This window comes from Cebidichthys violaceus, unplaced genomic scaffold (genome assembly GCF_023349555.1).
Source record: "Cebidichthys violaceus isolate CVI_PGR_0920_01 unplaced genomic scaffold, fCebVio1.0.p SCAF_9, whole genome shotgun sequence".
Taxonomy (NCBI): Eukaryota; Metazoa; Chordata; class Actinopteri; order Perciformes; family Stichaeidae; genus Cebidichthys; species Cebidichthys violaceus.
The window spans coordinates 4,934,589-4,962,093 of record NW_027176975.1 but is presented as its reverse complement, the minus strand read 5'-3'; the positions used below and the strand labels follow the sequence as shown (position 1 = coordinate 4,962,093).

At 42.1% G+C, this 27,505-nt stretch overlaps 3 protein-coding genes and 1 long non-coding RNA gene across 4 annotated transcripts; 2 read left to right on the top strand and 2 right to left on the bottom strand.

Annotated features, from left to right (window-relative positions):
* The first annotated feature begins 1,346 nt into the window (after window positions 1-1,346).
* smarcad1a (SWI/SNF-related, matrix-associated actin-dependent regulator of chromatin, subfamily a, containing DEAD/H box 1 a) lies at window positions 1,347-14,249 on the top strand. Its single transcript, XM_068703961.1, has 23 exons — window positions 1,347-1,805; window positions 2,653-2,791; window positions 2,876-3,020; window positions 3,235-3,304; window positions 3,612-3,706; window positions 4,188-4,280; window positions 4,721-4,799; window positions 4,921-5,609; window positions 6,138-6,334; window positions 6,545-6,635; window positions 7,105-7,204; window positions 8,029-8,088; window positions 8,529-8,604; window positions 8,747-8,882; window positions 9,309-9,440; window positions 9,720-9,815; window positions 11,180-11,297; window positions 11,397-11,512; window positions 11,866-12,054; window positions 12,149-12,267; window positions 12,526-12,708; window positions 12,848-12,954; window positions 13,133-14,249. The coding sequence occupies exons 1-23, from the start codon at window positions 1,697-1,699 to the stop codon at window positions 13,192-13,194; spliced, it is 3,201 nt and encodes a 1,066-aa protein (XP_068560062.1). The 5' UTR covers window positions 1,347-1,696; the 3' UTR covers window positions 13,195-14,249.
* A 572-nt stretch (window positions 14,250-14,821) lies between these two features.
* prf1.5 (perforin 1.5) lies at window positions 14,822-18,381 on the bottom strand. The gene is made up of 5 exons (XM_068703516.1): window positions 18,087-18,381; window positions 17,478-17,753; window positions 17,003-17,274; window positions 16,118-16,259; window positions 14,822-16,014 (listed from the first exon to the last, which is right to left on the bottom strand). Exons 2-5 carry the CDS (start codon window positions 17,745-17,747, stop codon window positions 15,127-15,129), a joined length of 1,572 nt encoding a protein of 523 aa, XP_068559617.1. The 5' UTR covers window positions 17,748-17,753; window positions 18,087-18,381; the 3' UTR covers window positions 14,822-15,126.
* Window positions 18,382-19,329: 948 nt separating this feature from the next.
* mpeg1.1 (macrophage expressed 1, tandem duplicate 1) lies at window positions 19,330-22,750 on the bottom strand. The gene is made up of 2 exons (XM_068704040.1): window positions 22,276-22,750; window positions 19,330-21,885 (listed from the first exon to the last, which is right to left on the bottom strand). Exons 1-2 carry the CDS (start codon window positions 22,723-22,725, stop codon window positions 20,209-20,211), a joined length of 2,127 nt encoding a protein of 708 aa, XP_068560141.1. The 5' UTR covers window positions 22,726-22,750; the 3' UTR covers window positions 19,330-20,208.
* A 4,219-nt stretch (window positions 22,751-26,969) lies between these two features.
* LOC137867469 (uncharacterized) lies at window positions 26,970-27,505 on the top strand. The gene is made up of 2 exons (XR_011102177.1): window positions 26,970-27,180; window positions 27,363-27,505. It is a non-coding gene; the product is annotated as an uncharacterized lncRNA (long non-coding RNA).

Below are 27,505 nucleotides of genomic sequence, written 5' to 3'. Positions count from 1 at the left end.
TCAGACGCAGCATTAAAGTATAGTTGTTCTAGTCGGTAAAAGCTGTATTTGTCCACACAAAACACACCCACACACAGATGAAGAACTTACAAAGGGGCAGTATTCAATACTTGCAGGTGGACCTCTTCACATACCCTTATTCCATCCCAGAGAATATGTATTTGCTGCCCCCTTTTGATCAATAAATGTATGACAGTCTCTGACTCACTAGAAAAATAGTGGAATAGTGAATATTGAATAGTGTCTAGTGGACAACACACAGAAACAGATGATTTTGACTAAAATAACAAGGAAGAAGAAGTCCGTAGCTTTGTTAAAGAACGTTCTATTTTACTTTCCATAAACTGACCTGTCAAACAGGTGGAACTACATAACATTGATAATGTCTGAATTCCATTCAAGGTTTGCTATCGGTATTATAGTTTGCGGGCACACCTAAATGGAATGCAGCCATTAGTTAATGCCTTTGCTTTCCCTGGTTTGACAAGTCAACTGTCAGAGTGTAGGCACTGTGCATGATGTCCACAAGTCGCCTGGTTACATCGGAGGTTATCCAGTCCAACAAGCTGTGTTTAGCTTCATGTATTGTTAGGGTCTCAACTCTGACGCAGACAAAGGGAGGCCGCATGTCTCCTACTGCTGCGTCTTTTGTCAGCAGAGCAGAGCCAAAAAAATCAGCTCGTCCAAGTTAAAATGAAATCAAACGATATTTAATAAGTACAGAAGCTAAACAATTACAAACTGAAGTACACTATTGATAACAAAACAAACATTAATTTCGTGAAAGAGAGGCCACGTCCAGGCCACGAGACAGATACGTATATCTGCATCATGGCCAGGAGAAGGTCTGATTCTCTCTTGGGATTTACAGTTCTTTGTCTCCCAAGAGTCATATTCCTCAGCCCATCGATCTGCTCCACGATTGGCTGAAGTCCAATGAGCTCCTCCTTGGCTCTTGACCCATTGTCCTGTTTCTTCCCCCGCTCCCGGCACATTCCTCAAGCCCCCCCTCATACTCAATATACATACAATTCCTCACAGTATAACCTCTCATCCATTGAATGTATAAAAGAAGATTTCATAAGCGATGTTGGACCGACTGGCAAGATAGTTCCCCTTCCATTCTAATCCCCGCTGGTGGAATACACCCTTTAGCACAGTGTAACACCATAAGACCATAAAACCTCATCAGAGGCCTCGGAGGAACAATAAATCAATGAATGTATCGCTTTTTACTATTGAGCCTGTAAAACCGAATTTGAGCAAAACCGGAAGTAGGCTACACTACATTATCTTGACTCATCCGTGCGTTTCCGCCAACCCTTCACTCCGACCAATGAGTGGAACCGGCGTAGCATCCTCCAGGGCCGATGGAGTTCGCGGGAAACCGGTTGTAGTCGAGATACAAAAGCGTAATTTGACCTCAGATTACACAACCTCCTTTTATACTAAATCAGTGTGTAGTTAATCGACCCATTTCAAACTGTCACGGTTAAAAACCGAGTAGTGACACAGCTCAGAATCGCCATCTTTCAAGAAGTGCTGCCCTGTGTGCTATGCTAACGTCGGACGTTGTTAGCTAGGTAGTCTCATTGGCTAACCGGAACATTGTGCTTCATGCGACAAGACACAGAAGATACTGCTGACTAGAAAGAGACAAAGGGCTGCCGCTGCCAGACACGAACAGACTGTTGACATGTTCAACTTAGACCGTTTTCGTTTTGACAAGAAGGCAGCGACGACAACGAATAAAGACCAGGATAACGGGTCTGAAAGTCCCGAGTCTGAGAAGGAGAACAAGCCAGGTAACTAGCAGATGCTAAGCTATTTTGCGATGCTGTTAGCCAGATGTTTCAAGTATGCTATCATTAGCAGTAGTTAAGTAGCATGGCTTTTTTATCAACATGCCGTCATTTGCTGCAGGACAGAATGACTATTTCTCACAGATATATTTGGGTGACCCCCCCATGGAACCAAAACTCAAGTAGTTTCTGATGTAAATTGAGTTTCAACTTCTTAATCATTACAGTGAGATTGTGTGCCTTTGTTGTAGCTGGGCAATATTGGCAAATTCAAATATCACAGCTTTTTGAAGTCAGTGTGTCGGTGTCAATAATGTGAAGGTATTTTAGAAATGGCCTTTGAATCTTTGAGACAATGTCATTCTACTCTGTATCATTTAAGACCAGAAAAAAATATACTCTCGTCGTATATACGTTTACAATATTATGATGAGATCACAAATGTCAATATATCCCCCACCTGTAGTCCAAATAGGTCAAAAATAGAGGTGTCTGTGGGCATGGCACAATTTAGCATTTGCTACATGGTCCTAAAGCCTACCAGAGTTCTGGTCATTATCCTCAGGTGTTACTCTCCTTGCCCCCACTTGTAACATAGACACTTGCATAAAAATTGTAAGTAAGGCTAGCTTAAAGTCTACAGCATTTGGATGTCATGATAAGGACATATTTTCATATGTCGTGCAAGCAGCAGGACATGGACACATGCCCTAACCAAAGTAGCTGCACACATTGCAAATGACAAGACAGCATACTTGTATGAACACATTTTGAAATGCATTCCCCTCATTTGCATCCGATACTGCAGCGAATGCATCGGCTAACTTGTTTTTAACATTTGGCTGTCCAGCTCAAATGAAACCGGTCAAAGCCACACCAAAGTCCCATGCCCGAGGAGTGGTTTTTGAGGAAGTCATTACAATAGACCTGGAGGAAGATGAGCTCCTCTCTGAAACAAAGACCAAAACAGCATTAACCAGGAAGTCCAAGTGAGTGTAAACTGAAATACACACGTTTTTTCACATTCATACTGAATCGCACTGCTTGACAATATTGTTGTCTGTCTCCTATAGGCACCCCATAGGGAAGTCATCCAAAAATGTGACATCGGATCACACAGAGGAGGAGGAGGATTACGACGACGACGACGAAATGGATGAGAAAATGAACACAATTCTGGAGATGTTTCCTCAGTTGACGAGGACGGAGATGCTGGAGGTGAGTCGAGATAAGAGGCGTTGCGACTTCTCACTATGGAACACTTCAGTGTGACTGCATGGAAATCCCAAGACAGCTTGCAGGATCCGTATTGATCCGTTAGTTGCTGTCTGACAGCCAGCTATAATTTGGATACTGTTCATAAAACACAATCCCTTTTTTTAAATCTCCTGTTTTTCTCTGTTTAAAGCACCTTGTTCTGTTCCATTTTCAGGTCATTGGGAGCACAAGCACATTGGAAGATGCTGTTGCTGTATGCCTTATAAAGTTTGGTAATACAGAAGGTAAGTAACAACTTTCTTATTAGCACATTAGCTTAGCTGATAATCTGAGAAAAGTCATCAGCTTCCCTTTAAAAAAACCTATATAGTAAGTAATGAGGAAAAGTTTGCTTTTTTTGTGTTCAATCATGTTCGGCTCATTCTCAGTACCATGAAGCAAATTCAAAACTAGATACAAGAAATTATTAACGAATTTAATAATTCGATTCAAATATGGGAAAATGTTGCAGCAAAAGCCCAGTGCTGTGAATTACAGATGTATTGCTACCTAGTCGGCTACCTTTGACAGCACTGTCTTCTGTCTTCTCAGCCCCAGACCAAGGCAGGAAGAGAAAGCAGGATGGATCCAGCTGTTCTCAGGACAGCGGTGAGCTTCAAACCAGCAAGAGGACCAAGACAACCGTGGTGAGAGTACTAATGATAACTTCATGGTTTAAAACAGCGGCTTAACATGTGCTTATGTTCAAGAGCCTGACGTTTTAGCTTAGAGTACAACTAAAGCCATTTTAAGTGTTTGATCTGCAATTTGGCATTTTTCATCAGTAGATTTTACACTCATCCTGCACTGCACACATGCTACTGTTGGGTTTGTTGCTTCTTTATGTCCAAAAAACTTTGGACAATACAATTTACACAGACCAAAAACACAGATAAATGTTTTGAAATTATTATTTGATGAGGGCCGATGCATAATAAAGACACAGCACATTCCAAATAAGGATTATAATAAGAATCATATGTTGAGGGCTATGAGGTAAATAACCAGTATGAATATTTTGTCTTTCCCTTCAACACCAATTGCAAATCTCAGTAAGTTTTGATTGAATTTATTTGGAAGGTGTTCCCCTCAGCTGTGTATTCACCTCGCTTGTCTTAAAACCAAAAGGTTTCCGTTGAGGACGACACAGAGCCAAGCTGGGAGAAGCAGGAAGGAATGGTCCGAAAACTACAGAAAAAGTTTCCTGACCAGGACAAGGAGGTGAGGACGCACAGACATGTGTCCCTGTCTGATTCTACCCTCTCAAACGGGTTATACTCTGATAACACAACACTGGGTTTGTGATTTCACATGATACAGTATAATGTGATGTTACACAAGTCCAGCACCAGAAGCCTTGCAGCTTCAAAAAAACTCTTGAGCACTCTCAGCTCTCTCTAGCTTTACGACAAATCATGCGGTACTTAAGCCATATTTCCATTTAATAGTGTCCAAAGTATAACTAAGCTCATTTCCTAAATTCATCAGAACTGTTTAAAGCAAAAACCAATGATGTCCCAAGTCGTGTATTTGTCCACTAATAATCAAAACGGAGTGTCTATCATCTGTTCAAGACAACACCAGCTCTAAGCAGCTTATAATACATCATTAGAGCTACTAGTGCGTCCTGTGTTTTAGTTCTGATGTCTGTCTTGTTGCAGGAGCTGAGGCTGGTGCTGCTGGAACACGACTGGAACGTCGAGGATGCTCTGCAGGTTCTACAAATGTTCTCAGACCCAGGTACAAACACAACGGCCGACTCTAGCCACCTTTTCGCTGACCTCGTGTATGTGTGTTCTTAACTGATTCTGACACAGACTCAGGCTCAAGTTGTTTTTCTTTTCTTTTTTTCTGTTGTCAGATGATACCAGTGTCAGCTCACCTGACACAGAAGAAAAGAAATCGAGTAAATCGAAGAGTAAAAACAAGTCAAGCCAGGACCACAGGAAGTTGAAGCACCACAAAGATCACAGAGAGCGTAAAAGCAGGAGAAATGAAAAGGACCACAGAGATATTAGTGAAACAGAGGAGGAAAATGAAGATGACTCAGACGCTACAAAGGACAGTGAAGAATCAGACTCGGGCCACACTGAAGATGCAAAAAAAAAAAGTAGCACTTCCACTTTGTCTACATGGCTTGAAAAAAGTTCTGAACCGGTATCCTCATCCTCCTCTGTCAAGAAAACAACTACCTCTTCCTCCCTCAAGCCGTCCTCCTCTTCCTCCACTGCTCAGATGCTGTCCAGATTCGCCAGTGGGACCAGTATAGCTAAGAAGCAGGCGGCCGAGAGAAAGAGGAAGGCGCGTGCCTCAAACGAACACGTCAGCTCTGAGGAGGAAAATGACGTTGGAGAGGACGCAGTGAGCAGCGAGTTTGAGGACTCTGACGAAGAGCTGGATCCTAAAGGCGCCATGACGGATCTGAAGAAAGAGATGCTCAGTTTCTTCCGGGATTCATCGATCGATGACCTGACGCTAATCGCCGGGTGCTCTGTTAAAAAGGCCCAGAAGATTGTGCAACTGAGGCCCTTTAATGGCTGGCAAAGCCTGGTGAGTGTGAGACAAAAAACATGAAATAGCCATCACGCAGGTGATTCCTTCATGTCAAATAAAACAGTTTGCACAAGTTATCAATGGGAAAAGTTGTAAAAACAAAGAGCGAGAGTCAGTCAATCCTGCTACTGAACACCTGGAGGTGACCTGTTCTCTTTTAATCACACACTATTTACTTATTGAGCGCCCTACACCGCTGTCCTCCGTGTAGACGAGACATTCTTGACAAGCTATTGAATAGCAGAACTCCTGACATATATAATCTCATCACATCTATTTGTCAACAGTCATTTGTATCTGTTATGGTGCATAATAATTATGACAGGGTGTCATGTTGCAATAATAGGGCACTGAAATATTTATTATCTTTTGTATAAACCAAACTCGACGACAGTGAAGTAATCCAGTGATCCACTGTCATTCAATGACTCTACTACTAATATAGATTGTGCAGAAGTAGTCAATGGATTCTGTCCAGGTCCTCAACATTTCGTGTGAATTCTAACCGTGTTCTTTCCTCTTCAGCTCAATGTCTTCATTAAGGACAATGGATTGTCAGAATCTTTACTGCTGGGCTGCAAAGTTGTTCTCAGAGAGCGGAAGGTCGTCCTGGGGCTGATGTCCAAATGTAATACCATTTCCTCTAAGATGGTCAAGCAGGTCACTGAGGTGATGGGGAGGGGCACAAAGACCATGAAACAGCCCGCCTTACTCAACAGCCAGTGAGTAAAATGTACTTTAACACTTTGCACCCGGTAGAGTTCAGATCTCTGCCAGGTGAGTCTGTGATGACCACTGCTTTAATGATTGAATGCATACAAACCACAATTTTGTAACCCCCCATTTAGACTTATTGGTTACCTACAGTATGTGCTTTCATATAAATGAAGGATCCGATTCTTTTTCTCAGTCTGTTATTGGTTGTCTTTCAGGTTGCAGCTGAAATCCTATCAGCTGATTGGTCTAAAGTGGCTGCAGCTTCTGAATGAGCACAAACTCAGTGGTATCCTCGCCGATGAAATGGTAAGACAGCAAGCCTATGACGTGTGGGGAGTGACGAGGCTCACCACCAACATTCATGAGGCGTCAAAAACAAACAAAACGTTCATTCAGCCAAGCAGGCGCTTACAGCTTGTTTAAGTCCCCACTTGAGGAATGTTGCTCTGCCTCTATCAAAGAGGGTTTTGTGCGGCTATGTAGCCATCCTGCAGGTGAATAAACAATCAGACAGTACAGGGAAGAAGGAAGTGTACAAGCAGCAGAGAGCTAGAATTGTTGTCGTAGCCCCAAGACGGTGAGAGAAGTGTGAACTTTGGTTTGTATGGTTTAGTAAAGCTGCTGTGATGTCGAAGTTTGGGTTATTGCTGTTTATACTTGTCATATGAAACACAGATGTTCAAATATCTTCTTTTTTTTTTGTTTGATATCTGACTGACTCTGTATCTCTCTGACTCTGTATCTCTCTGACTCTCTTTTTCTTCCCTCCTCTCAGGGTTTGGGGAAAACTATCCAGGCTATAGCGTTTCTGGCCCAGCTTTACGAGAACGGAATAGAAGGTCCTCACCTCATCACTGTTCCGTCCTCTACTTTGGGTAATGATTGCTTTCTCTAACAGAAATTCTCTTATCACCTCACCTGTTTCTCTGGTGTATATAAACTAATTGCTTCAAATTTGCTATAGATAATACCGCATGTCTATTCAGGCTAGGCCTGAGCAGCGGCTATTTTTTCCACACCTTCCTGACATTTCACCGGGTCACTGACCCTTTCACAGCCGACCCCATGATTACGTCTTGGTGTTAGCTGGAGGCAAAACAAACGAAAGACTGTTGGCAAATGTATAACACTGGAGTAGTGGGCCAAAGTTACACATCGAAAATGTCATCTTTCTGTGTTGTTTGGTCCCAGAATCGATATCCCTTACATTTGACATGACGTATGTGATTCGAGGCTCTAGCGAGCTTTTTAGAGATGGAGATAAAATGTTGCTAACAGATTAGCTGAGCCTTCTGCTAACCTCCACAGCCGCCACAGCGAGGAGCTCACCGCTCATGCTTCAGGCTGAACTATAGAGAACATGTTAATAGTTAAGTCTTCTGCTTATCCAGACTGGCAGTTGAATATGATCATGTGGCTATAAACTGCTTTTGTTGTTGGATGAAGGTTGAACCCAAAATACCTCCAAAAAGTAGAGACAGTAGAGATTGACCTCTGGTGGCGCATGCTGTGCCCCACAATACATCCATCAATACAGCATCACAGACAGCAGAGCGTCGGTATGATTTTCAATACGGTCATATTTACAGTCGGACTGCAGTATTCAAGTGTGTTGAACTTCTTGAAGCTCATTTTTCCTTTGTAATATGAATACTAAATCAGACATTCATCTGATTTTTCTGCTCATTCCGTCTTGCAGATAACTGGGTCAGAGAGCTGAAGCTGTGGTGTCCAACCCTCAAAGTCCTCGTCTATTGTGGTACGACTCCTTTTTCTTCTTTTCCACATTGGAACCTCACGTGTTGTTTTCCTAACCTGAACCCTGTAGTTGATGTAGGAACCTTTAAAGGGTAACGTTGCTATTTTTTTCTACCTGGACCCTTTGTTACCCACAGTTTTTTATATCGGTCCAGTATTGAGGGATAACTCACTGTTAACCGTAAAACGAGCACCTAAAAGTGTTTGCTTTAGTAAGTGACAGACTCAGATTATTGTGTGTCTGACAACATTATGAAAAGGACCCTTCAGAGAAATGAACCACCCACAGGAACACTACCAGTGTCCCCAGCTTTCCAGCCTTGCAGTAGCTGGTCCCCCCTCCTCTGCCTGTGGCCCCTAGACACAAAGTAACCCCTTTTTAGTGTTCAGTGTGATCAAGCATGTTTTTATGATGCTGTGATTATGATATGTTCTACGCAGGATCTGTGGAGGACCGCCGCTACCTCAGACACGACCTCCTCAATGATGATGTTGACTGCAACGTCATCGTGACCACGTGAGCGAACGCACACTCCGCCTGCATTATTTTTGAGTGCTTGTGACTACAGGGGGCATCGAGAGCCTGAAGCGACTTGTCACTCCCGCCTAAACGCAAGCTTTTGTTTTATTCCCTTTTGCTTGTGTGATTTGTTTTGCAGGTATAACATGGCCATAGGAAACGATAGCGACCGCGGCCTTTTCCGCAAGCTGCGTCTGAATTATGCTGTGTTTGATGAAGGTCACATGCTGAAGAACATGAACTCTCTGCGCTACCGCCACCTCATGGCTATTAACGTTAGTTCACTGACATTTTGTAATGTATTTTCCTCCACCATCATGCGCCTATTTCTGTGGTTTCTTCATATCTCTTATCATTATTTTTTCTCTCTCTCTCTCTCTCTCTCTCTCTCTCTCTCTCTCTCTCTCTCTCTCTCTCTCTCTCTCTCTTCCCCCCTCTCTCTCTCTTCCTCCCTCTCTCTCTCTTCCTCCCTCTCTCTCTTCTCTCTCTCTCTCTCTCTCTCTCTCTGTCTCTTCCTCCCTCTCTCTCTCTCTCTCTCTTCCCCCCTCTCTCTCTCTCTCTTCCCCCCTCTCTCTCTCTTTCCCCTCTCTCTCTCTCTCTCTTCCCCCCTCTCTCTCTTTCCTCTCTCCCCCCCTCTCTCTCTCTCCCCCCCCCACCCCTCTCTCTCTCTCTCGCTTCCCCCCCCCCCTCCCTCCCTGTAGGCAGAGCATCGCTTGCTGCTGACAGGAACTCCTTTACAGAACAACCTCTTAGAGCTGATGTCTCTCCTGAACTTCATCATGCCTTCCATGTTCTCCAGCTCCACTACACAGCTCTCCAAAATGTTTTCTATGGTGAGTTAAGACAACTATGCTTTTCAAAGCTGGATAGACGGAGACCTCCGATTACAGCAACACTCCTTGTACTTCATTAAAGCAGGCTGTGAGAAGACATCTTCACTTTGACATCTTATATTGATTGTATCTTGTGGACTTCCACTAACTTTTTGTCCCTTTTTTAGAATCATTTCTTTCCCAAGTATAGAAACGACAACAACAAATGTTTTACCTTGTAATTTAATTTAAAAAAAAAATGTTTTGCTCATCTGACCTAAGTTTTCTGTCGTGTCTCAGAATTCCCGTGAGGAGCAGAGCCGCTTTGTGAGGGATCGTATTTCTCAGGCCAAACTCATCATGAAACCTTTTATTCTCAGAAGAGTCAAGAGCGATGTGAGTTGATGACGTTCAAGTTACAGATCTGTATTGTGTAAATACTATGTATATGGAAAGTAAGTGTGTTCTGTAAGGAAATGTGGCGTAATAAGGATTTTCCAGCTATGTTACAATATAGAATATGGAATATTTGGATTCATTCTGTTAATTAGAGAAGTCACTCGTGGTTAAAAAAAACATACAGACATTTGTTCCAATGTTTCCAAGTTATTCATTCGACATTTCAATTTGTAGATAAAATTCCTCAACACAGCACGGAAGGTGGGAACATTACGAGTCACAAACATGTTACTCGCACTTGTCCATCTTGGAAGCTTGAGCAAGATTCTAAAAGCATCATTAAAATCCACCTGAATCTTTTTCATGTTTGCTTTACTATAGCTGCACCACAAGAGGGCTGTATAGAGCGGAGTACAGTAGGCTCTGAAGAGAGCTGGTAAACATCTTCTGTACACATGTGAAATGTACGTGTCAGCATATATAGCTTCTGATCCTCCTTGGTTTTAGACTCTGAGCTGTAAACCAGCACTATAAGGAGACAGGACCACTAAGTCATCAGCGTACATCACATGGTTAATAAGACTTTTCCCCCACCATACATCCTGTCTTACACTCTTTTAACTTTTTAGAAAGATCATCCATATATAGATTAAAAAGAGCAGGTGACAGTATTCCACCTTGTCGGACGCCATTGGTCACTAGGAAGGGTGCGGATACACTCTTACCCCATTAAGCTCGCATGGTTTGATGTGAATACCAAAAGAGCAGAATCCTAATCAAATATGGAGGGACCCCTCGCTCTTGTAGTCTGACAAACAATTTACCGTGATTAATTTGGTCAAAAGCTTTAGACGCATCCAGGAAACTTATAAATATTGAAGTGTTATCTCTCCTGTACTTACTAACAACTTCCTTCAGTGCATATATACACAAGTCTGTACTATGTTTACTTTTAAAACCAAATTGATTATCAGTGGTTATTGTGTATTCTTGAAGCCGATCTAAAAGAATTTGTTCTAATACTTTAGAAAGTACGCTAGCCAGAGCAATTGGTCTGTAATTTTCAATGCTGGATATTTTACCGGTTTTGTCTTTGATTACTGGCACTAATAGAACAGCCAGCATGGAGTCAGGAAGTACGCCGTGCGTTAACAATCCAGAAAAACACACAGCGAGTAACACTGCCAATTTCCCAATGGCATACAACACTTCATCAGGTCTAATGCACACACCAGCATCATTAGGAACATCACCAATATTAAATCCATCACTCTTCACACTGTTGAAAATATTCCAATAATGTTTACTCCACAGATCTGCATTATGAGTAACTTATGGTCTTTCCCTTTTTCTTTTTCCAGGTCCTTAAGCAGCTGCCAGCCAAGGAAGATAAAATTGAGTCGTGCCCAATGAGTGAGAAACAGCAGCTTCTCTACCAGAACCTCTTTAGCAAATGCAAGGCTTCTACTAATGGCGAGAGTAAGGCTGATATACTGCTCCTCGTTGTACGTTACAATCATGCTTTGTGCAAATCACAGAAATAAGCAATTCCCCTCATGCTTTTTTTTTTTTTTGCAGAACGTGAGCTGTGTAATGTGATGATGCAATTGAGGAAGATGGCCAACCACCCGCTGCTTCATAGACAGTACTACACCACAGAAAAGCTCAAAGCCATGAGCGAACTCATGCTCAAGGTCGGTCTTACTCCCATCTTTTCTGCTGTTTCAAGGCTTAGCTTGCTGGAGACACCAAGCACTCAAATGACTCTTTGCCGTCTCAAAGTATTTGGATCGTGGGGAATTGTATTATCCAAACAAGTCGAATAAAAATGACCACGGAACATATTCAGTCTAGTGAATTAGTGGCATCTTTATTGTACCACAACAAGATGTTTGTGTTAACACTATACTGCATTTTCATTGTGTATAATCTGTTTATTTCACACTAGTGTCCCTCCTTTTACTCTCCCCTCTGTACCATATTTGAGGTATTTCTCTGTGTCCTCTTGTTAAACGTTTCCTCCTTTCTTCTTTCTCTCCCTCCACAGGAGCCGACTCACGTGGATGCAAACGCCGCTCTGATCCAGGAGGACATGGAAGTGATGTCAGACTTTGAGCTGAATCGTCTGTGCCAGCAGTACTCCTCCATCAGCTCCTACCAGCTAGAAAACAATCTCCTGCTGGACTCTGGGAAATTCCACCACCTCACGGAGCTGCTGGCCTCGCATAAAAACAAGGTAAATACAAAATGTGCAGTGTCTGTGGTTCATGCAACAGGAGTGCAGACTGCACGTACTGAGGAGGTCAACTTTCCTTTTTTTTATCTTCCAGGAAGACCGAGTGGTGTTGTTCAGTCAGTTCACCATGATGCTGGACATTGTGGAGGTGCTGCTGAAACATCTTAAGCATCGTTACATCAGACTGGATGGATCCACGCCCATAGCAGACAGGTCAGCGTTGTGCAGTACATTGAAGGCAGTATCATGAAGCATAACTGCATTAACTCTCAACTCTATTTAGTCATCCCTTCTGCAAACAGCTAGAATAAAAGATGCTAAATATTAGCTCAGCATCAAACTATGCAGTTACTTTGGGGTGAAAAGTACAAATTTCAGGTTCAAGCAATGTTTGGTATTGAACTCCGGCAACATAACATGAATTGTGTCGCATGTAATTGCAAAAAAAAAAATGTTTTCTTTGTCCTGCAGGATTGGGTTGATTGATGAGTACAACACAGATCCTGACATATTTGTGTTCCTGTTGTCGACTCGTGCTGGTGGCCTGGGCATCAACCTCACGTCAGCCAACGTTGTCATCCTACACGACATCGACTGCAATCCCTACAACGACAAACAGGCGGAGGACCGATGTCACCGCGTAGGCCAGACCAAGTAAGACACGATTCTGAGGGAATTCAAATCTCACAATAATCCCGTGGGTGTTCGTTGCAATTACAGAACCTCCTTTTCAGAGCGGTACTTATTGTAATAAAAACCTGTAGTGACTAATGTACCTCACTGTGGCTATCAGGACTGTAAAGGTGATTAAGCTGATCAGTAAAGGCAGCATAGAGGACTGCATGCTGCAGCTGAGCAAGAAGAAGCTAAGGCTGGAGCAGGACATGACTGCTGCTGAAGGTAAAGACATGTTGCACTCACACATACGCTTTCTTAACTGCGTGGACACAAGTTACATGATATGTCTAAAAGTCAAAAGTATAGAAAACTTGTGTTTGAACCAGCTAACCTGCGTTTACCTTAACCGTCTGAATCCTTTTCAAATGAACAAATGAATAAAGCATCATGTGTTCTTTAGATGGCGAGGGGTCCATACCTGAAGATATGGCATCTTTGCTCAAAGCCTCACTGGGACTGTGATCCGCCAACATGAAACTTGAGACCGTAGAAATACATTTATGATGGCATTCCTTTTTGATTCTGGCTAGACTTCAGTGTTGTGACTCACGCACACTGTTGTGTCTATTCTGGAAAAAACTACTGAGAACCATACGCTGCCATGAAAAAAAAGTTCTGTAGCTGTGCCTAAAACACTATTTTTTACATGCGCACAGTTTTTGCTCCTACATTGACGAGATCAATATATAAAGGCAGAACAATAATTGTTGCCTTTTTCAATGTAATGCATTTGACATGTTAACACAAGGACTCCCTGTAGAAACTTGAAAGAAAGTGTTTAGAAGTTCAGATTAAGCCGTCGGTAATGCAGCATGCGTTGGGAGTACACCAAGGCGCGTGTTTGAACAAAAGTCAAATCATTTCAGTTCACATAACCCATGCAGTCGTATTTTAGTCACATTCAGATAATGTATGCTGGCATGGACATTTGTGCAAAGCGATGGAGCGGTGGATTTCTATACCATCCTTCGTACCTGACGGCGTTGCATCGTTCCAAATGACATCGTTGACAAATGTTGCGATTCCTCTGATACCATACCTGATCAAACGTTGTCGACAGCTGTGGTTGCATCAGAGAGTCGGCCAAGTATCTGACAAATTGTATTCTCTGGTAGTGTGTCGACTTTCATCCTGATGTCATATATTTTTTTTTTTGCAAAGGCAGACCGATTGACCTTTCTAGACAGAAACATACATGGTTGTGTGGGTATAGTTAATACATTTAGTACACAAAAATACCAGTTTTAATTGGGTTTAAAACAACAAAAAACTCAAAGATAAAATAGAATGTCTTGAATTGGTTTCTTTGCTGTTTCTACTCCTTTAAATATGTTGAGCTAAGCCACACAGAGAGGTTGGTGAAGCAGCTGCTGCATCCGTACTGTAGAAGTGGCTTATGTGTTGTAAGTGTTACGTGTAAAAGCTTTTACTAGGTCATTTGTATGTTTCTAAGGTTCCCGTTTGAACTGAATAATAAAAATTGGAATAAAAGTTTGCGTGGTCGTGCCTACAGTGATTCAGCAGGAGGAGCTGCCAATAAGAAAATCATCTCTTAATCTTTCATCAGGTAGGAGTTATTGATATGATTACACTGGCAGCAGATGAAAGACCTGCAGCTTTCTTACACCAGGTTTAGCATCAACACAGTCTGTGGTTTAGACTAATCTTTTTAAGAAATATGAAATGGAACATTACCCCCTTTTGAGTTGTGTTGTTGAACAGCAGTCTACTAAGAGCATTATTTAATGGTAATTTAAAGAACAATGTTCTGAATAATGTAAAATGTGAAGAACTACAAATATTAACCTTTTTAATAAGGTTTAATGATATTTAGATGGAGACTGTAAGATACAAAATAGTTGGACTTAATCCAATTGTTTTGAGTTACATGAGCGTTCATATTTAATTTTTTCTTGAATTATTAAGTGTGTTGCTTTTGTTTCTGTATATGGCACATCTGCCACTTCAAAGAAAAGAGTAAGTTTGTAGGAATGGTGTGTTTGTGTTTCCCTTGTGGTTGTCAATGCATTATTTATGTATGCTGCTGAGTCAGACTTCTTCAAGGGGACATACAACAGTAGCCTAAATGTCCTACATCAGAATCACTTTATTTTGTTATGTGTAGCGGATGCACAAAGACTTAAACTTTGGTTAGTTAATGCTGAAATATTAAAAGTCATTTACATAAAAAAGCAACTGACCGACAACTACAGACGCATGTGAGAAAAGGGGGAGTTTGTTTGGCATCCAAAATGTTGACAAATGATTCCAGTTTAAATAAATGGGAAATGACAGTTTACTGGTTTTTAGCCCTTAAATCTGTTACTTGAAAGTTTTAACATTATGTGCGAAGAAAAAGCTGAAATCTACATTAACATGTTGTGATCTAATAATCTACTCGGCATTGGGGGAGTACCGTCCACACCTGAAGCCTGTCAAGTGAGCATCGCATTTGATGGTGTAGGAGAAATAGAGCACTCCTTTGCTCAGCTGACAGCTTAGCGCGTGAGTTCCTCGCTCGGGGAACACCACACATCTACCCGCTACGTCATTGTAAAACACGTCTCTATCCCAGACTTCAAACCTCAACACCTGACCCAGTTCCACGGATCCAAAGTCATAAGTCGCATTCCACACTGGGTTGTTGTTGTCCATCACCGTCTCGGTCTCCTCGTACATGCCGTTGTAGAAGATCTTCACATAGGCGTCTGTTTTCGTGAAGGTGTCTGCCCTCAGACCTGCTCCTCTGTGGATCTCCAGTCTGAGAGTTCCTCTGCCGGCCCGTAGAGGACAGCAGTTGTGGTCTAGGTTGGGAGTCGGTGAGCAGTTCTTGGAACCGACCTGGTCCTCCTGCAGCTGGTTCTCTTTAATATAGTCCGTGACGATGCTTTTCAGATTAGCACTGATCTGGGAGTCCTCCACCAGGTGGTGCAGAGGGAAGATGGCGTAAGAAACCACGTCGGGGTTGTTGTGGAGGCTGCTCATCCACCTCTGGTACGCTTCAGATGGGTCCTCCTGGTAGAGGATGTCGGGGAAATACCTCTCCCCTCCGATGACCTCAATCTTATGGGTCATGAAGCCTTGGTAGAAGCCCATGCTCATGTTACCCTTCAGGAGGTCATCGCACTTGTTGGAAAAGGAGGCATTGCCGGGGAGGAAACCGAGGGCCATTCGGAGTTCAACATTCAGGCAGTTTTTGATTTCTGACTCGGAGAAACCCTTCAGTGTGGCCAGGCAGGTCCTGAAGGCAGTGATTCGCTTCACCTTACCACCTAGCTGGACCTAGGAGACGCAAACAAATCATGTCATTATTTTCAGAAAAAAGCCTACAGTATATCAAAAAGACAAGGAAGGCAGGAAAAGAACACTGTGTTAAACCACTGACCTGGTGTATGTAGTGCGTTCCATATGTGTCTATCAGCCGTCTGTATAGGGCTCTGTTCTGGCTTGTGTTCAAGCTCTGTGGGAGTCTGTTTAGATGCTTCGTGAACTCTGCACTCAGCTGGGGATGGTCAGCCAGTCTGTAGCTGAAAAAACAAAAGGCATGTGGAGTTCAACCATAACACTGTGAAAATGTATTCTTCACTTTTAAACAAATAAACAGTCAAGTTCACCATACCGTAAAGATGTTTTAACTGCAAAACTAATTCATTTGATGTGCTGTTTATTCCTAAGGTCAAGCCCTTTTCTTAAATGATGCTCTTTTCAAAGTTTAGACCGTAGGAACACCTGCACACATCTGTGACCTATAGATGTCAGTGATACATTTAGTTTCTTTACATGCAGGGGACGTCAGCAATAAACAGAACTAGTATCAGCAGATAGCAATCTACGTAATATTAATTTTGTAACTGGCATTTCCACAATAATATCCATGTTGTCAACATGAATTAGATAGATAGATAGAAATTTGTTTGTAGCAGCAGCAAATGAAGTTACACAGTAAAATAAAATTATTAAATACGGAAAATGCACAATATATACAATAAATAAAGTAACAGAGCAGAATTACATTTAAAGAAAATAAAGTAATAAACAAATGCATAGTATATACAATAAAATAAAATGGTATTAAATGAACTACTCGGATGTTCCTCTGCTATGCTCTACTACGTATATACTAGATGGAACAACAATTTATTCAAAGCCTTTTACCTCATTATACGAATATATTTTGTAGTCTAATTAATATTATAATCCCGGTATGCATCAATCAGCAAATTACATATTGCTGCAAAGGTCCATTTTATCCAACCCCACTCCTCTTTACCTGTAGTAGGTGCAGCTGATTTCATGGATGGCAAAAGTGGCTTTGTCCACGCTGTGCTGCGAACGGGCAAACTTTGCCAGGTCTGAGCGGCTTCCTCCCACCACTGCCCTGCCAATATTTTCTAAACTCAAGCCCAGGCCCCAGTTGTTGTTAACCAGGGAGCTGGAGCTCCGCAGCAGGGAGTCCACAGAGTGGTGGAGGGCACTAGAGAGCTGCTTGCTGCAGCGGCTGAAGGGACGCCAGTCGAGCACTGCGGCTGGGAGCCTCTGAATCTGAGGAGGAGAGAAAAAGGGCAGGATGTTGAGTGGGATGAATATAGTTAAAGCAAGTGTGGAATACAGAGGGAGGAAAAAACACATGGAAAAAAAAGAAGAAAAAAAAGCTGGTTTGGATGGAATTAAGTGAAGTGAGTTTAGACTGATTGAAGACACCATGGAAAGAGTGAACAGAGAAGGCTGAGTTTCATAGTTTTCACCTGTCCTCCTTGGAAGCGGTTTGGACACAGTGTACAGGTGTGGTTGTCGGCCAGATGTGCTTTGACATTTATGACATAGGCCCCTGTGCGACGCATCCGCACCACATCGAAACCCTCTCCTGCCAGGTTGTGACCCGGGACAAAAGGGGCTTTCTCACACTCGGACCCTGAGCCAACCCGACAGCCCTGGACCCTGCAGACCTCCAACAGGACCAGTAAAGTCAACGTGAACACAACGACGTTGCTCCGTTGGCATCCTTTAGCTTCCATTGTTGCCTAAATGTAACAACGAACAAGGGATGAGAAAATGGTCGGTTAAGTCTACTTCTTGGCTATAAAACAAGTGGAGTGTCTCATATGGAGCCCATTGTATAGGCAGTCACATTTCTCACCTATAGTTGTGATGAATTTCCACAGATTTACCAGTGAGCAGACCACAGAGTGGTTGCTCATAATTAATTCATGATCATAGACAAATTATGTCTGTTACACAGTAAATATAGATGATCTTTTAATCCTCCCTGCTTTATAAACTGGAGTAATCCTACCACAGTGGTGTCAACCCTAAAAACGTGAGACATACACCACAGCATGGACATGCACTCTTACCTTGGACTGTAATCCGTGTATCGTTCTTCAGATTGTGTCCTCGTCTTTTTTTGGGGGGGGGGAGTTGTCAGGCTGTAGATTTCTCTGCCTGCAGAAATTCCTCTCCAGATTTTAACAGCCAAGACAAACACATTGGTTGTGCCTCCCTCTTTTTACGAACCCCATCGATGGCGCAGCTCACTGTAAAAGATGAACTGCAAACGGACTAGACTGTTGATCCTGCTGGAAATCAAATCACGGTGGAGAAAGCTTTGGCTTTACTGGCAAGCTGTGCTGAAAGCTCGCTGGGTGCACACTTTTGTCCGTCCTATAAAAAAGACCAAGGGAGGGAGTTCCCCTCCTTCAGGGCTGTATATCTGCCTCTCTCTCTCTCTCTCTCTCTCTCTCTCTCTCTCTCTCTCTCTCTCTCTCTCTCTCTCTCTCTCTCTCTCTCTCTCTCTCTCTCGCCCCAGGCCTTAATTTCCTCAGCATGAGTGGGTTTGTTTTCATGTTCATGACCCAGCTCTATGAATCCCTCACAGCTGTGTGTGTGTGTGTGTGTGTGTGTGTGTGTGTGTGTGTGTGTGTGTGTGTGTGTGTGTGTGTGTGTGTGTGTGTGTGTGTGTTCGCATGCATGTGTGGGGGAGGGAGATTCCTTTATAGTCACGAGAGAAAAGATGCACATTGGTATGAGCACTCTTTACAGGAAATGGCTATGTGCATGTGAGCGTACAGTACGTGTGTGTCTGTCTGTTGGAGTGAGTGTGTGTGTGTGTGTTTTGGTGTATATAATGTCTGAGCCAGCCTGTCTGTGTACTGGTAACCTTACCAACGCCATGAGGTGAACTTGGCCGCTGTCTATTTATGAAAGTGGCTGGAATGTTGGTGGTTTTCTCAGAAAGGTTAGGGAGGAGAGGTGTCCCTTTGTGCAAGAGGTTTCATTCAGCGTTGTTTTATTTAGAGGACCAGTATGTGCTTTGGTGCCACGTTTACAGATTTATGCAACCTTAACGTTTGTATTCACGTCAGCTGTAACTTTTGCTTATTGTGCAAACCTCAACACTGTGCGGTATAGATACAATTTCAGTCATCATGTGTTTGGATTTAGCGAAAAAGATTTAACTCCATTTATTTAGTTTGCAAGTTAAAAAACACTCATAACTCCGTTACAATGGCGATTATTTTTGTTTAATTGACCGCTGACGGAGGTATGTGTAAGACATGCAAAGCATAAATACAATATAAATATGAAGACATAGATCCATTAAATTGTTGTACACAACTTTAATTAGTAGTTAAGAGCCATGCGGAAGAGTTTAATTGACATACAGTACATTTATAAATCCTTTCAATTTTAGCAGCATAAGACAAAACGTTATATACAAAACATAGAAAATCATTAATCTGATGCTTCTTTTATTCATATATTGTAGGAAAAAAGGCTTCACTAAATGTTAATCAATTATCTGTAAAAAATGATTTATGAAACATTACATGTTTTATGAATGGTTCTAAGAACAAAACATACAGGTTTTTAAACGGGGTGCACAATGTTGATGTACTACATGACATTATGCATCTTGACCTCATGAGGGCAGTATTGATTCACCGGCCTTCGGAAAGCACTTCTGTGTTCAGCTCTTTGCTCATTTCAAAGGCACATGGCTCTGGAGTCACATTTGTTAGAGCTAACATAGTATGATGAAGTTTTTAATGTGGAAACTACAAATTCTACTTATGCTAAGTACACATCATGATAACTGGAAAAAAAAATGTCTCCCAATACATGTGTTGTTATAACTATTATATCCATAGCAGTTGTTAAAATGTGAATTACTAATTGGTTTCATATACATTTCAAAAGAATAAGGATAATTAGTGCAAAGTCCAACTGATTCACTCTAGGAGCCCCTAAACAACATATTCTGCTCCTGTGAGATTCATGATAGTGATTTCTAGTTAAAAGCCAACTCTGTCACACCAAAATTGACCTCCATCTCTTGGGGTCAAGCCTTTAAACTATGTGCGGACTCTCGAAAGCCTTTAATCAGACGCTTATTTCTTTGTGAAACACTAAAAACATACAACCCAACTGAGCGGCACAAGCAGCCGTCCTCAAAGTGTGTCTCATCTGTGTTTTTTCTCAAGCCTCATCTTGGTGTCTCTCTCCTTCATCACGTTCAACCTCACCACGTATTTCCTCATAGCCCCTAGCTGTCCTAAACCCAGACAGCCTCCTCCTTCTCTTCACCAGGACTACTGCCACTATGACCACCAGCGCCATCATGCCCATCACACCAAAGGCTACCCCTGCCTTTTCACCACTAGACATCTGATTCATTTCTGGGTTAAGCTTCTGAAACATTTCCTTGATTTCCTCTGGTTTGGCCCGTTTCCACGCCTTGGTCTGCCCCACTCTGATCCAGCTCATATCTCCCTCAGTCATCACCATGACTGTATTTGTGGCTTGCATGCTGACAAGTGGAGGTTTAGTGAAAGGTGGCAGATGGACCGGAAGCAGCTCCCCACCTGTGAACAGTCCTGACTGGACACAGTAAAGAATTTCACAGCCGTCGCTCACTGTGGCGAGGTGCTGACTGAAATTAGGAGGGCAGCGACGCTGATTTACTGCCAGCGGGTTGTTTGACTGACAACTGAAGAGGCCTCCGAATGGCACTGAGTATCTGCTGCCAATTTCATAGTCCTTGCTCACACAGATCACTTGGCCATCTGAGAGAAACTTTACTGGAATGAAGCTCTGGGGACAGCTTTTTGCATTGGTGACGGGGTTTTGGAGGGAGGGGCTGTATATGCCTCCAAACAGATACCCTGAGTTGTCTGGGGCCTTCCCGCTCACAGAGCACCAGTAGGTGGTGACGTGAGCAGAGCGAACGTGGTAGTTGTCCTGACACACTTGACGATTGCAACGGAAAAGGCCCAAAAACCCACACGAATAGCGTTGGTCATAACAATCGTAAGTAGTGTAACCCATCTGTCTCACCTCCGATCTCAGTAAAGTGGCAAAGTAAGGCGAACGACAGGAGAAGTCCCCTGTTTCAGGGTTTTTCTGGGCCAGGGCATCACACAGTGGACCTGCATCTGAGCTGATAGGAATACACTCTTGGTACACACCACCAAAACTGAGGTTTGTAGCGGGGCCCTCGCAGGAGGAGTCATCAATGTTGGCTTGGAAGTTAAAGTTCTTGGATTTGACGTCGACGCATCCAGGCCGAGTGTTGATCTTGTAGTATCGCTCTACGGCCTGACTCACCGCGACGGCCATTTTGCCAACCGTAGGCTGGGGAAGATCAGGGAAGGTGTTGATGTTTATGAAGTAGTGCAGGGGAAATCCTGAGCGGTCAATAGCAACCAGGTTGTTCCTGGTACTTTCCTGCCACTTCTGCAGGGTGATGCCAGGATAGAAAGGCATGCCGCCGCCATGGCTTTGGATAATAGAGTACTGAATGTTGGACTGATATGTTTTAAGGGATGAGCTCTTTTGGGCACTTTCACTACTTATGTCAAACTTAATTTTGTCAAAAAAGTTTAAGCCTGCCTGCACCTTGACAGAGGAACTCTGCGACGCACTGTCCGACACATATGAAGAACTGAGGTAGTCTTCCCCCACCAACGTGGCCCCAGCATCGACACTAGTGATAACATGGGTTCCATAGTCCAGCACCATCTTCTCTGAGAGATATTCTACGTTCCTTGTTTGGTTGTTTTCAATTGCATCGGCTATCTCTTTGGCTTGTTGAGCAAAGCGTGCGTCCAGAGTGAAGTCTGGATAAGCCTTGACTGTGTAGATGAAGTTACGAACCTTTGAAGAAAAAACATTACATATCATGTTATAGTTCATTTGTTATTCCAGCTCATTCATTTTGTTTTATTTTGCTTATTTTACTTTTTAACGTGACATCTGTAACATCTGTCCAGGAACTACAGAGAAGGAAATAGGCTTCTGGCTTACTTTGGCACATGTACGGCAATGTTGTTTAATGTTGAATATACACTGTTTAAGGGGCATTCAACATTTTTATCAACCAAATCCATCCATCCAAATAAGCCACCATAGAGTAGTACCTTTATATTTATATATATATACACACAAACTATTTATGAGATTAATTTAACTCATGATCCACAATCACTGCCACAACTACATGTGGGTTTTATTTTGTTATTTTAACTATGGAAAATAGAAACTTACTTGTACTCTGGCTGTGGATGAAGAGTCTTTAACCTGATGAGTTTTCATCCTCTGGTTCTCTTTCGAAAATTTGCCATTCAGCACCGAGTAGAAGGAAACGTCTGCATTTATGGAGTGAGATGTAGAGCTTTTCTGCTCCAGCCAGGAGCTGATTATCTCCGAGCTCATCTCCACACCCGTCTCCTTGTGGGGGATGACGAACACCTCATCTGGGATGAGGTAGAGTCCGTCCTCGGAGGTCTGGCACTGGGAGTAGCTGAGGTTCATGACTCGACCCGTATCAATGTTGCGGAGGTTGTCCCAGCCTCCGCCCGGCAGAACCTCCAGTGCTGTGATGGAGAGGTTGGTGGAGGCACGACATTGCCTGAGCCAGTTGATGGGGCGGCTGATAGGGGCCGCGGAGCAGACATGAAGGAGAGAGAGAGACAGGAGGGTCACTGCTACCTTCATGATGACTGTGTCAGAGAGGGCTGAGACCAACGACTATAAGGTGCAAACCAAGTTCCTCCTCCTCTTATGCAGTTGATCATATGACAAACAGGAACATCCAGTTTAATAACTGGTGGGGGAGGATGAGGTTTTACTTTCATTTGCAAGTCTGCTTCTTTTAACCACAAAATATATACATCAGGCTACTTATTAACAGAAAAAAAATAACTCAGCTGGGCAAAATGTGATTTAACCTGAATACTCTTCTTAAATTATGACTGAGCTTATATTCTGTCAGAGGAAAACAACTCGACAGAAACCATATTTGAAGGCAATATCATAAAACCTCCAATTAGTTATTAACATAGTTTTATTGCTGTGATTCGTGTTATCTAATCGTTCAAGTGGTTTTCCAGTCAGTGCTTCCTTGGTTTGACATGTAAAACCATAGTGTGCTGAACTGAACTATTGACTAAAGGGTGCAGAAGTCATGAAAACAAACATGTCCACTTGTACTGTAAGTAAAGGAGACCACCATGCAGTCTGAGGATGAACACCTCAGCAATGATTTATTTATTATGATTTATATACTATAAATAAATAATAACACACTTGTCAAGAGTTATCCCAGGTCGGTAGAGCAGTGCACACACCGGAAGAGTTTGAATACACTTACCTGTCATCTACAGTATGTTAATGTTCAGTTTTGCACTTTCTCTTTTATTTTTCCCCTACCCAACACAAAATCACAAACTTCAACAATTTGAAAGTAAAGTGACAAAGAAAAAGAAAGAGAGTTGAAGGATGGTTGGGAAAAGGGTGGAAACTAAACATAAGCTCAACGTAAACGCAGCAAACCAAAGGTTCACCGCTTCGGGCGGTAAACGCTGTCTTTCACATAGTTTTTCTACTTTTAAGGTAATGGTAAAATGATCTGACGACTTCCTCCTGTCAAAGGGAACAGAAAGTAGATATGAAAACAAGATATATTTAAAAGGAAGTTGTGGTGTTTTCACGTGATTGAGAACAATCACATGAGTGTGTGTGACACTGGGAATGTACTGAGAATTTCTGACTCTGAGTCACCGCCGAACCTCAACACCTGTAATCAAGCCTTGGCTTGAACGAATGGCACTACAAAAGTGAAAAACAATGCATGTAGAGATAAACTTAGAATCAGAATTCAGAAAAATGCAATATGAATTTCGAGCAATATCAGGAACATCAGAAAATGTTTTGTCTCTTATCACCAATGGGGAACTTCCTTATTACTACTCATTGTTTATTTGTGGGTTAATATGTAACATGGCAAAGGATAATGTTGACTTAGGTTCACCTTTGGAAAAAAAACACTGTAAGGCTGACAGGATCTTGGGTGGTAACACTTTGTAAAGTAAGCAGGAGGAAACTGATTTTGGGCTGATTTTCATCTTCCAAGTGACTGAATTACTGATGTAGAAATACATGAATACCAATCAAAAATACCAGCAAAGAGTTGCTGTTTTTAAAAGCAGTAAAACATATTTAAATGCACTTCTTATTTACATGTTCTATTAGTTCATATGAATTACCCTTTTTACTACATACTTTATTTTTAGTGGAATCAACCAATAACTGTAACTGTAATTAACAGTTTAACTATCCTCAATACGCTATTTTCATTTGTGTTACTTGTTTTCTATTCAAAACAATATTTCACCACATATAAAGGATTCTGTGTATTACAGTTGTGTGGAAATGACAAGTTCAATTTGGGCTGCATACAAGGAGAGCATCATGTTATCAAAGTAGCTCCACGGTTCTCCACAACTCTACTTGATGACGTAAAGTACAACCTTAATGAAAAGTGACCCGAGCCGTCCATCTTCTGAGTTGTTTTGACAGTGTGGATTTTAGACTCACCTGGAGGGGATGCAGTTATTGGCAGGTAATAAAACATAAGCTATCTGCTGCATCGATATTGTAACTTTATTTTTAGAGATCTGTGAATCACATAAGCTGAAATAACTGGGGTTGCGTTACTGCGTAGCTACAATCAGGTCCACCTAAGAATGCATTATTCTCTTAACACCCAGTAAGGACACTTCAGATCAAACTGTGGTGCGAATCAGATGGTTTTATCAGCACTTCCTGTATTTGATCGACCTTAACCGAGTCACTTTGACATGACTTGTTCTGCATTTTTACAAACTCATTTTAGAAAAACAGTTTCTGTCTGAAGTGCTTTAAAACACAGCGAAAAGAAGAACATCAAAGAGCTCGCGCCTCAGAAACATCGGAAGATGAATCGAGGAAACGTTGCACATTTCAGACCTATGGTTTCAAGGAAATGCTTCCTCTAGTCTATCGCCGTTGATGAACCCCACAAAGAAGATTGTATCGCATTTAAACAGTGCGTCCACGTAGAAATCATTACAACGTCTGGTAGTTTTCGCTTTCTGCTGTGCGCGCTCCCGCGAGTTGCATGCGCGTCTCAGCGGCCAGATGCAACTCGGCACAACACCATCCTACAGTGCTCGAGTCTGCGGTTGATTCTCCAGCGATCTGATTATTACTGAATCTGGCCAGTAGATGGCAACACGAAGCCATACAACTGATGAACTCTACACAAACCACACTGTATAGAACTTCAGCATTAAGTATCAAAGGGCTCTTGAATCGTGTAGAATAGCCTGTAAAGTGTGTGTGTGTGTGTGTGTGTGTGTGTGTGTGTGTGTGTGTGTGTGTGTGTGTGTGTGTGTGTGTGTGTGTGTGTGTGTGTGTGTGTGTCAATATGTGATTGTATGTACCAGTATCAACTTTCATCATCTGTGTTAATTCCACTTTATTCCCATGATACCTTGAGTGAATTATGCACCCACTTTGTGAGGGTTAGTGGTACGCTACAGGTGTCTTCCCTCTTATTAGAGATTTTAGGGAACAATGTTTGTGGGAACACAACCTGCATGTCTTTAATGGGATAATGTGATCATACAGTATATCTGTCTTCTACCACTGAGGGATGCAAATACAAGTGTGTTTCCACCCATTCTCCCAGAACCAAGACACACACTTCTCAATGAATCACCAAATAAACTGAATTGAGCGGGGACATTTTTTTTTCTTCTTCAAAGGAAGTTATCCGTCAGATCGAACAGTACAATATAATACGTCTCACGTTTTGGAACATTTCCAATATCACCAGCCATGGCAAGAGGAGAGAGCGGAGCCAGCAGAGTAAAATGTTCAAACCTCCAGACACTTCACACAATGTATCCATCACTGCACTTATAGACGAGTGTACTTTTGTTTTTGAATGTGCTCATATTGCTTGCCAAAAGCTTCAACAATTACAATTGATTTGATTGAATATATAGCGATGTTATAGTCCCTACCAGTTATGAGTTATATCTCACATTTTGTCAGATGGATGGATACCTGTGAGGGAATGACTGGATACATATCTCAGATATTAATATTACAATACAATAAATTAAGGTTCATTTAAAGTATGTTTAGGTTAAAGAAGGGTTTTCCATTTCGGTGTGTTTATGTATTTATTGTATTGATTTTGCACAGGGCTATAAAAGGGAGATGGAGGACATGAGGAAAAATATGGATGCTGAGATGAAAAATATGGAAGAAAAAAAACAAACTGATTGTCAGGGCCAATGAAAAAAATGACAAGCTCGTACCAACGCTCACATGGACACCTTGGCCCGGCTGAATGAGACACAGTCAACTCTGACACAGCCCAGTGAGCACTAACCCATATTTCAACGTTGATTTCTGGTTGAAAACGCGTTGAAATGGGGTCTGAACGTCTAAGACCTATTTTCACCGTCTTTTCAACCGGCTAAATTGCGGTTACAATATCAACGTGTCACAAAACACCAATTTGTTTTAAAATATTGATGGTCTGTTCATTTGTAGGTTGAAAGAGACACGATATTGGTTACTTTTAACGTATTTCTCCAAAGTCATATTACGCTGGCCGGTGAAATGTGGTCTACGCGAAGACGTGATTTCAACGCATTTAATGTTTCATATAAAACGTGATAAATATGTAACTATAGACTGTGTGCTGTCAACAAGAAGCTCCCAGGACATCGTAATGAGAGCAGAGTACATTCTTTCTGTATGTTCACGTAAAATACGAGTGTCGCGTTTACTGCTGGAACACGCATGCGCAGGGACATACGCTGTAAGTACTTGAACTACTGGACTCCAATATTGCAAACCGAAATATGCACCATTTGTATCATTTTATGCTCACCATGCGGCCGAGGCTGATAGCTTGTAGCGTTAGCTTGTAGGCACGTTAGCTTGTAGCGTTAGCTTGCAGCTACAGCACTACGAACAGTAAACATAAACACGTGTGTTAGTTAATGTTGAAGACTCTTCATGGACTGTCGCTGTAGAGTTTTTAGGACAGTTTACATGTGAAATACACGACGGAGAGCGCGTGGGGCTGTACACAGTTTAAATGTGGAGGAAGTGAGTAAAACAAAGTAATGTACACATAAGAAGACGGTCAAGACATTGTTGTTTGGCTTATAGCAATATACAAAGAACATAAAGTATTATACTGTGTAATATCCAAGTCGCATCTTTACGTTGAAAAGACGTTCAAAACTGGTCTAAAAGTGAAAATGTTTTTCTAATACTTTTATTTACAGATGTCCACCTTGAAAATATGGCAGATCTTCTGAAACCGGCTCCTGTGTGACAACGACATTTAAAGGACAGAGAGACTATGGTTGTATATGAAGAATATTGTTTGATATTTATATTGTTGCTTAATAAACACAAATTAATTGTT

Coding starts and splice junctions, on each gene's coding strand:
- smarcad1a (XM_068703961.1), top strand. CDS start 1,697: ATGTTCAACTTAGACCGTTTTCGTTTTGACAAGAAGGCAGCGACGACA. Junction 8,883..9,308: donor GCCACCTCATGGCTATTAAC/GTTAGTTCACTG, acceptor CCCTCCCTGTAG/GCAGAGCATCGCTTGCTGCT. Junction 12,268..12,525: donor TCCACGCCCATAGCAGACAG/GTCAGCGTTGTG, acceptor TTTGTCCTGCAG/GATTGGGTTGATTGATGAGT.
- prf1.5 (XM_068703516.1), bottom strand. CDS start 17,747: ATGGAAGCTAAAGGATGCCAACGGAGCAACGTCGTTGTGTTCACGTTG. Junction 17,275..17,477: donor ACCGCTTCCAAGGAGGACAG/GTGAAAACTATG, acceptor TCTCCTCCTCAG/ATTCAGAGGCTCCCAGCCGC. Junction 16,260..17,002: donor ATCAGCTGCACCTACTACAG/GTAAAGAGGAGT, acceptor TTGTTTTTTCAG/CTACAGACTGGCTGACCATC.
- mpeg1.1 (XM_068704040.1), bottom strand. CDS start 22,725: ATGAAGGTAGCAGTGACCCTCCTGTCTCTCTCTCTCCTTCATGTCTGC. Junction 21,886..22,275: donor CATCCACAGCCAGAGTACAA/GTAAGTTTCTAT, acceptor TTTTCTTCAAAG/GTTCGTAACTTCATCTACAC.